This window comes from Lactuca virosa, chromosome 7, assembly GCF_052849685.1.
Source record: "Lactuca virosa cultivar CGN04683 chromosome 7, Lactuca_virosa_CGN04683_v6, whole genome shotgun sequence".
Classification (NCBI taxonomy): Eukaryota; Viridiplantae; Streptophyta; class Magnoliopsida; order Asterales; family Asteraceae; genus Lactuca; species Lactuca virosa.
In genome coordinates this window covers 110,749,450-110,759,438 of record NC_136432.1, presented here as the reverse complement: position 1 = coordinate 110,759,438, position 9,989 = coordinate 110,749,450, and the positions used below count along the sequence as shown (strand labels likewise).

Sequence of the window (9,989 nt, the reverse complement as noted above, 5' to 3'; positions counted from 1 at the left end):
GTTCCCTTTGCGTCTGGCAGCACACGACAGGGAAGACGAGGGAGTAGGGGAGAGTTTGGTGGTGGTCAAAAACTGTAGTGGTACGAGGGTAATGACGACCACAAGCAGTGGCGGTCGTGGGAGCAGAGGTTGCTCCGACAGCCTCCTGCTGTTGTGTCCGGGTTTCTACTTGACGAGAATGACGAGAGGCGTATATGGGAAGGTGACAGGGGGTCGGAGTAGGGCAAGAGATACAAAGGAGGGCGTGTTTGGGTTGTTGCTGTCTTGGTGGTCGGAAAAACGGCTCCACCTCCGGTGGATTTTCTTGGCCGTGAATGAAGAAGGAGGAGGGGTAGTATTTGTATGGTAAGATGCAAACGAGAGAGAGAGAGAGAGAGAGAGAGAGAGAGAGAGAGAGAGAGAGAGAGATTTTAGTTTTTTTTAATTATTTAAATACCAAAATAAATAAAAAAAATAGAAAAATAAAATGAAAAGGGTAAAATCGTCTTTTCAAGTGTATCAAGGACCAAAAAACCCAGAAAAACTTTGATTTTGGATCTTCGATGCATGTTGGAAATATTTTAGACCCCATCCAAAGGTTTTTGAAAACCACAAGGACTAAATTTGCAGTTTTGTCTTAATTTTATAATCGTGACCTCCCACGTGTTATAAACTACTTCGGAATATATCTGGTTGAAACTAGTTCGGAATATATCTGGTTGGGACATGAATGTTCATAGGTGACGTGACGTGGCCCATGGTCAAAAGGTGACAATTCTTGTTGCCACATGGATCGGTGCACCCGCCTATATAACCACATAACCACGCAACGCTTATCATCAGCCAATCAGAACACCTGTAACGCCTTTTTCGAATTTAGTCGGCGTTAAGCTAACCTCTCAGAAATGGCCCTCCGGTTGCCACCTGCACCCTTCCGCCACCACTCCGCCACTCAATCGTTGACGATGAAGACTCAATTCCTCACTAAATCATCTTCCTCCCCTCGCCTTCCTAAGTTCTCCGTCCGGAATGTCTCTTCCGACACCTCGCGCAAGGCAAATTTATACATTTCGTACTTCTCTATTCCGTTACATTTCTGAAGAATGTTTTAACTTATTTCTGTTGTTTTGAGTTACTATACTGTCGGTTTGTTTAAATTTGATTAAGCGATTTATCCGATATTAAACTATCAATTAGAATCAACAAGAGTCGGAAAATTTTGTTAGGGTTACTGACTTGAAGGGGTGGGTTTTATATTGATTTAGGCATGTTTCGATTTGGTACCAAAACTTTACAATTTATACATTCACAAATTGAAGAAACCTGCGTGTTGCATCAATTGATAAGAATTGGTAACAAATTGAGCCATTTGTTTTATCTGCATAACTCGGTAAAAGCTTCTCTTCTTTGCATAAACTGGCATAAATGTGTAACTTCATTGTATAGATAAGTCATTAGCCGTTTACTCTTTTAGTTATTCTAAAATGTAACAGATATAAGCAACTCTCTTATGTTTCAGTTATAACAAAGCTCATACCTTTCCCCCATTTTACGTCTGCAGCTAGTAACGAAGGTGAAAGAGAAGCTTGAGAAAGATCATTCCAGTCTCCCTACAGGAAAAAACGGAAGAGACGATGAGGAGTTGATTCTATGGTTCTTAAAGGACCGAAAATTTTCAGTAGAAGAAGCTATTTCTAAACTCACTAAAGCAATTGTGAGTACCTTTTTGAAAAATTAATCTTTCTTTTTCATAACTCTTGCTTTATCTTCATCTTTTCTGTTATATGAGAAATAATCTTCATACTTTCTTATGGTAATTTCAAGAAATGGAGACACGAATTTCGTGTGTCAGATCTGACAGAAGAATCAGTAAGAAGAGTAGCTGCAACCGGAAAATCTTATGTTCATGATTCACTTGATATCAATGGTAGACCAGTTTTAGTAGTAGTTCCATCAAAACATATCCCAGAGGTAAAATTCATAGCCCAAATTATATGATATGCTACAAATGTTTGATATTATATGATATGCTACAGATGTTTGATCGATTAGAGGATGAGAGATTATGTGTGTTTCTGTTAGAGAAAGCATTAAGTAGACTTCCACAAGGAAAAGAAGAAATTCTTGGAATATTTGATCTTCGTGGCTTTGGTACACAAAATGCTGATCTTAAATTCTTGACATTCTTGGTAAGTAATTAAAAACTATTTATTAAATACATTTTTTGACTTAAAAAAAACAACTTAAAATATTATTCTTCTAAAATTGGCAGTTTGATGTGTTGTATTACTATTACCCTCGGAGGCTAGGGCAAGTTCTATTCGTTGATGCTCCCTTCATTTTTCAGCCAATTTGGCAACTCGCCAAGCCCTTAGTCAAACATTATGCTTCTTTGGTATGCTTTCTTTTGTCTATTTTCAAAGATGGGTTGCCAAGGGCATTTACGTCTTTTCACACACACAAAATATTCACATTGAGAATGACTCCCCGTCCCACCCGTTATTGACTTATTGACATCAGTCTGAGACACACAGTATAAAGCTGTCTTGTTCTGTTCTGTAGGTGAGATTTTGCTCAGTGGAGGATGTGAGAAAGGAGTATTTTACAGAATCCACAGTTCCCCTAAGCTTTAGGAAATGAAACATCCCCCCACCTCCACAAAAAAAAAAAAAAAAAAAAGAAGAAAAAAGAAAAGAAAAAAGAAGGCAAAAGGAGTAGGGTATGAGTGATTTACTCAATTTATTTGTCGTAACACGTTAAATACACACACATATACATATATATACACAAATATGTACATTCTCTTTTCTGATAGAGTTCTACATGAAGAGTGAATTTTTGTACTTTACCTTTGAAAGAAGCATTATGTCAACTTTATCATACGACGTTATAAATGTGTAATAATGTTTGTTTCTGGTTCTTACCCAAGTTATAATCTATAAAGTTGACAAAAAAAGCATGTGTTAATATTTGACTTTTATGGTGTTCGAGGTTTAAAGTTCAATAAAACACAATTTTATTTTCGGGTGTGAATTTGAACATGCTTCTTGTATAGAATTTTATTCTTTAAGTATGATTTGTTTCAAATTCCTTGCTTCCACCCTTTCTAATACCCAATTGTAATTGAACTTGAACTCATTGAATTCGAATTAAGATTTATGGAAACCGCTACTAGGCTAAGTTTGGGATTTTGGAATATTTTAATATCATTGTTTATGTGTTCATCATCTCTTCTGTGTGTTTGGGTGTGTATTTAAAATATAAAGCTTGGTTTTTGTTTTCAATGGTGGTCTAGAAGATGTGTAGAAGAAGATGAATGAATGGGAGGAAAGGGAGGGTGGTGGGGCCTTGATATGATAATACCTATTAATGATTTTTTTAATGGAACGAAACGGAAGGACCATTGGTGCAAGATCTGAAAACCACGTGAAATCTATCAACTTTTTAATGGTTGGACCAATTAAAAGGTCTTATAGAGGTTGACTGAGTTAGAACGGACTGTGTTAGAAGTTGACTGTGTTAGAGGCTTGGAACGAGTCATAAACAAAAACATATGCCAAACACATGGACTGAGGGCCGAGTCTATGTCTAAAGAGTAAAACTTAGTCCGAAACTTTTTTTCTCGGACCAAATCAGAAGAAAAATGAGCGACTCGGGCAGAAATTAGGACCAAGTCAGTAGGTCTTGAGGCAAATAAAACATGCTAAATGTGAACCAAGTCAGAACCTCTATCAAACTATCCCTAATAGAATTTAGCAAATTGAAATTATAACATTTTTAATATTTTTATTTTTTAACTACATAATAAAATAATACCAACATGAAATATAAGGTGTACTTAAAAAAGAAAACTATATAAAAGAAGGTTTATATAACATTTCATGAAAATAAATTTCTAGTTATTCAACAAAAGGTTTTTGGCTCAGAAGTTTCTTAGGTGTTGTTTGTTTTTTTTTGAGGCAAAATGTTTGTAGTCTGCAGACCACATCTGTAGACCTCTGCAGTAGAAGATGTAGACAAAACGTCTGCAGTCTGAAAAAAAAGACTGTTTGTTTTTTAACATCTGCAGACTACTAAAATAAATTAAAATCTAAATAAACAATTTTTTTTAAACTTCAAAGTGATTTTTTAATATTTTTATGACTTTCTTATAAATAATTAACAAATGTAGATCAATTTTTATGTATTATTATATAAAAAATATAAATAAAATGGTATGAATTAACGTATATATTTGATAAAAACCAACAAATTTAATCACAAAGTTATAACTAAACATTGTAATTAGGAATCAAAGAATTTGATACATAAATGAATGAAAATAAACTTCGATTTTTTCAATCAAATCAATTAAAAACGTACCATAAATATTTTCCTAAGATATTGACGATACATAATTAAATAATGTTTTATAAAATTTGGCATAAAAAATATAAGAATATATTATGTTTTTTTTTTCATATTTATATAAACAACTTTAACGACTATTATTATAATAAATCTTTATTTATAAATTTGTCAAAAATATCATTTTTGTGTCAATCGAACTTTTTTTTTGAAGTATTATAAGACCAAAAAAAATCTATAAACAAAAAACAAACAATACCTTAATCAAAACTTGAGGGTTCTAGACATGTATGCTTGTCTAAATCATCCCAAAAAAAAAAATTCTTACTTATTAAAAAAAAATTAATAAAAAAAATCTTATGCATCGAATAAAGATTTTAAAAAATAATTTCTATTGATTTATCATATAAATAATGATAAAACTATTGTGGATGCTCAAATGATATTATTTCGAGGATTTGAACTGTAGAACCACCGTGTTCTTGCGGGAAGAGCCCGAAACAAGGAAACAATAGCTAAGTGCTAAGCTGATGATTCCTGTGGCTTGTTACACATAAACGATTCAAGACTTTGCGACGCCTTCCGGCTACCACCCCCGATGGAAATCAGAACCACAACCCAGTTAGCAAATTTCTTGCAACTTTGCATCGACAAAAAATCTCATACAAAAGGAAAGCTCCTCCACGCTCATATCCTCCGGACTGGTCTCTTCGCCGACACCTTTCTATCAAACCGCTTAATCGAGCTTTATCACAAATGTGGTCGCTTAATAACCGCACGCCGGGTGTTTGATAAAATGCCACACAAGAACCTTTTTTCATGGCACGCAATGCTAAGCGCCTTTTGCAAGACCGGTGATATCGACGAAGCACACAAACTGTTTGTGAAAATGCCCGAGAGAAACTCTGTGTCGTGGAACACTTTGATCAGTGCCTTAGTTCACAATGGGTCGGATCAGAAAGCATTGAACTTGTATCACGCCATGAACAAAACAGGTCTCTTGCCTACAAATTTCACATTAGCTAGTGTCTTAAGTGCGTGTGGAGCACTCAAAGATTTCATCTGTGGTTGTGAATGTCATGCGTTTTCTACCAAAATTGGGCTTGATAAGAACATATACGTTGGTAATGCTTTGTTAGGTATGTATGCAAAATGTGGCCATATACATAATGCAATCAAGGCTTTTGAAGACTTACCTGAAGTCAATGAGGTTTCTTTTACATCCATGGTAGGGGCATTAGGGGAAACTGATCATATAAATGATGCTTTTCACATGTTTCAATCAATGCATAGAATTGGGATACAGATTGATGCAATATCAATGTCTAGCATCCTTGGTGTATGTGCTAGAAGTGGGAATAATGAGTTAGGGCAACAGTTTCATGATCTCACAATTAAACTTGGGTTAGAAAAAGATTTACACTTGAGTAATTCATTGTTAGACATGTATGCAAAAAATGGAGATATGAATAGTGCTGAAATTGTGTTTAACAATCTGTCTCAAGTTAGTGTTGTTTCTTGGAATGTTATGATTGGTGGATATGGTCAACAACATGAAATAAAAAAGTCAATAGATTGTTTGAAAAGAATGGAAAGATTCGGTTTAAAACCAGATGAAGTAACCTACATAAATATGCTCACGTCATGTATCAAATCTGAAGATATTGAAACTGCTCATGAGATATTCAATAAGATGAAATTTCCAACTTTAAGTTCTTGGAATACTTTGCTTTCAGGGTATTCCCAGATTGGAAAACATAAAGAAACTGTTAAACTTTTTAGAAATATGCAGTTTTGTAATGTGAAAGGTGATCGAACCACTTTTTCTGTTGTTTTTAGCTCTTGTGCTTCTTTGGGACTTTTGAAAAGTGGAACACAAGTTCATGCATCATCATTAAAGATTCATGTTGATGATGATATTTATGTTGCTAGTGGACTTATCGGGTTGTATTCTAAATGCAATAAGATCAATCTTGCAAAAATTATATTTGATAGAATGAATACTCAAGTTGAAGATATTGTTTGTTGGAATTCTATGATGTTAGGATTGTCAATCAATAATCTTGAAAATGAATCCTTTGTTTTATTCAAGAAACTTCTAGAAACCGAAATGATTCCTTCTCAATTCTCTTATGCTACTATACTAAGTTCTTGCACAAAGCTATTATCTTTATCTCAAGGAAGACAAATTCATGCTCATGTGTTGAAACAAGAAATGGAAATCGATGTTGTTGTTGGAAGTGCTTTAATTGATATGTATTCAAAATGTGGAGATGTAAATGATGCAAGATTAGTTTTTGACACAATGATTACAAAAAACACGATTACATGGAATGAAATGATTCATGGGTATGCACAAAATGGACAAGGAGAAAAAGGGGTTTTACTTTATGAAGAAATGATCAATGAGAATAAATTAAAACCTGATTCGATAACTTTTATTGCTGTTTTAACTGCTTGTAGTCATTCAAGGTTGATTGATTACGCGATTAAAATATTTAACTCAATGTTTCAAGAACATGGAATTGAACCTGTTTCGGATCACTACACTTGTGTGATTGATGCTTTGGGACGTGATGCTAGGTTTGATGAAATCGAGGGTATTTTAGGTAATATGCCGTGTGTGAATGATCCGATTGTGTGGGAAGTTCTTCTAAGTTGTTGTAGAGTTCATGGTAATGTGAAGTTAGCAAGAAGAGCAGCTGAAGAGCTTTTTAGGTTAGATCCTTGTAATTCGGCTCCTTATGTGCTTTTAGCAAATATGTATTCTTCTTTGGGGAGATGGGATGATGTAAGGAAGATTAGGGAGTTGATGATTGAAAAGAAAGCAGTAAAAAATCCGGGGTATAGTTGGGTTGAACATAAAGATGGGATTAAGGAGTTTAATGTTGAAAAATTTGAACAAGTGAGTGATGAACGATATTGTTTGAGTGGGTGAAAGGACGAAAATGACCTTGAGAGGTTATGTTACTGCTGGAGTTTTTTGTGAACCTTTTTGATGAAAAGGAACAAACCATATCATTCGTATGGTTTCAAACAAGGAAAGAAGAAATTTGCTGTCTATGAATGTCACGAAGGAAAAAAAAAAAGAAGACAAGTGATATAGCGTGTACACTCGCATCAAGTTGGGAATCTTGACGATGTTATTGTATGCTTATTGTCTTATGTATTGGAAGTTTCACTTGAGTTTTTGATCTTGTGATTTATCATTTCTTGATTAGTGTATTAAAAAATAATATAAATTTCTATTAAAAAAAATGGTAATAAAAACGGCCTACCAACAACCCAAGATTCTTAAATTCCTGAGGACAAACTTTTATATAATATCCATATTCTAATAAAAAAATAATTTTTTTTTGTCACGTGCCACTTTATTAGATCTCTTAATTCATGTCATGCTACTTGTCAACCTATTGATTCTCTTTTTCAAATTTGAAATTTGAAATTTCCATTCTAATTACATTAAATTAATAACATTAGAATAAAAATTAAAATAAAAGTAATACAAATCATAATATGATATAATTTTACAATTATAATTTTGTATAACTAAAACAATATCTCTTAATTAATAATTTATTTAAAATAATTGATTAATAATTTTGAATTTTTTATTATTAAATTTTAATTAATTTTATAACCATGGTTTTGACGGTTATAAACTAATTTTTTGAATATATGGATATTAATTCTCGACCTAGATGACAAATGTTGTTTTTTCGTTTGAGGTTTTAGATATGCAACTATATTAGTTTGAAAAAAATTACATTCTTATGGTTTAGTGAAAATTGCAACTTTAGTCCAAGTTCTTTATTTCTTGCACAACTTTCAATTTCTTGAGGAGGGTAGCCTTTTCAAAGACGACATCTATTTATGTCCGTTAACCCTCACCACATGCCCTGTACACTAGGACCAACTGGTTGCAGGCTAAACCAGGTTTCATGCAACTGGAGAGCCAGAAATGAAAGAATTTTTAACAAAATTGAAAGTGAACTGGAGAGAATAATTTCTATGTAAAAGCTCAAACTTTTTGTTGGATAAAATATCGAGGAAGTAGTGATAAAATAGACTGGAGGGTATGGAATACAAACCCTCTTCTATGTAACTAAAACAATATACAACACGACCTAACTAGCTTCTTGCTAGTTAGGTTAAGGTTATTAATAAAAAATTATATTTGCCGGTTCAAAAAAAAAATGCCGTGTACACATGGGTAAAATCTTCATAATTATTTTATCTCTCTTATATCAATAAATTGTCGCCCTTATAACTTTTAGTTACATTTATGACATGTGAGCAAATCACATCCCTAAATGTCAGTTACGTACCAGGTTTAAAACCCTACTATCTTATATGTCTTATGCACCTTGATTTCTTACAATTTTTTTTTAAAAAAAAAAAAGCTTGAATGATGGTGTATGTGAAAAAGACAACAATAACGGACACATTTTCAACGATGGGTGTAACATGGACCATTCGTTGAACACATCTCGTCCTCGACATGAAAACTATGTATGGTGAGTCCGAAAGTGAGTAAATACATATTTTATTTGGTTTTTTTAAATGTTCAAGTCTCTCATTGTCGTATCTTCTTCTTTTCTTTGATTTTTATATAAGGTTATGATCACTTGTTTGCTCTACGAATTAGACATGGTGGGCTATTCACAAGATCTCTATGTCGAAATACATAGACGATCAATGACGAGTCTAGAATAGAAAACCACGTAGTTCATTAACCAAATTTAACCGCTAGTTCAAGTGAAAACCGAATTTAACCAGAAAAATAACCGGTTAATCACATATAAAAATTGGTGTGAAAGGTCCGCGTTCAAATATGTGATTCCTCAAAATTTTGACTAAAACCAACTTATATTTGGAGTTAGAAGAATGAAAATATGAACATTTATTTATAATATAAAAATCCCCTCACCATTTTCTTGTTGGAGTCAATGTGGGACTCCTTCATGCCACAAATATAATATCATTTATTGTATATTGTTTATATCTTGTTTTTCAAACACATTAAGGTTGATCTTTCAAAATATTTTAGGTAGGCCATAAATATTTTTTGTATTTAACTTGTTGTAAACTTTTTAATTTTAGGTGAGTTAAGTGACCCACCGTGGCATAATGTAGCCTCGCCCATGTAGACGATAGACTTAACTTCAACGATTTTGTGGACTTAGGGGAGTATTCAATTAATGAGTTGGGGAAATTATGTTATGTTCCTTTATATACTGATGAGCCCATATTCTACTATTTTGCTACAATAGATTCTCACTTGGATTATGGTCTCCTACCACTTGGACGATGCTATATCAATGTCAAGGTACGATGCTAAGAACAAAGAATTTTGTATCTACACCAAACACCAGAAGACAACTTTGCATGCCTACATTTTATCACCATTGAAAGTTGTGATATAGCAAATTGATGACGAGTTTCATAGATTGCACTAGAAAAAAAACTTTGTTAAAAAACCGGTCCATGTAGAAAACTAGACTTAGATGCTTATAGATCCATAGACACTTCCAAGACTATTTTTCCATTTGTCCCTACTACAAGCACATGTAATGATACAAAAGTATCATGTATTGAAAATGAACAAAGTGTAGGGCTGGTTCACTATTCAAGATAATACAATGGATTGAAGTTAAGACTAG

General features: G+C 33.3%; 2 protein-coding genes across 3 annotated transcripts; both read left to right on the top strand.

Moving 5' to 3' along the window:
- Positions 1-797: 797 nt before the first annotated feature.
- On the top strand, positions 798-2,900 carry LOC145123696 (Sec14p-like phosphatidylinositol transfer family protein). 2 transcript variants are annotated; one of them, XM_079058910.1, is made up of 6 exons: positions 798-1,034; positions 1,541-1,693; positions 1,804-1,950; positions 2,016-2,168; positions 2,252-2,374; positions 2,542-2,900. In XM_079058910.1, the coding sequence occupies exons 1-6, from the start codon at positions 885-887 to the stop codon at positions 2,617-2,619; spliced, it is 804 nt and encodes a 267-aa protein (XP_078915036.1). In that variant the 5' UTR covers positions 798-884; the 3' UTR covers positions 2,620-2,900. The 2 variants fall into 2 exon arrangements, with proteins under 2 accessions (XP_078915036.1, XP_078915035.1); XM_079058909.1 differs by lacking the exon at positions 2,542-2,900 and having other exon boundaries at positions 2,252-2,535.
- A 1,876-nt stretch (positions 2,901-4,776) lies between these two features.
- LOC145123485 (Pentatricopeptide repeat (PPR) superfamily protein) lies at positions 4,777-7,579 on the top strand. Its single transcript, XM_079058699.1, has one exon. It carries the CDS (start codon positions 4,925-4,927, stop codon positions 7,262-7,264), a length of 2,340 nt encoding a protein of 779 aa, XP_078914825.1. The 5' UTR covers positions 4,777-4,924; the 3' UTR covers positions 7,265-7,579.
- The last annotated feature ends 2,410 nt before the right edge of the window (positions 7,580-9,989 follow it).

Coding starts and splice junctions, on each gene's coding strand:
- LOC145123485 (XM_079058699.1), top strand. CDS start 4,925: ATGGAAATCAGAACCACAACCCAGTTAGCAAATTTCTTGCAACTTTGC.
- LOC145123696 (XM_079058909.1), top strand. CDS start 885: ATGGCCCTCCGGTTGCCACCTGCACCCTTCCGCCACCACTCCGCCACT. Junction 1,035..1,540: donor CTTCCGACACCTCGCGCAAG/GCAAATTTATAC, acceptor TTACGTCTGCAG/CTAGTAACGAAGGTGAAAGA. Junction 1,694..1,803: donor CTAAACTCACTAAAGCAATT/GTGAGTACCTTT, acceptor GGTAATTTCAAG/AAATGGAGACACGAATTTCG.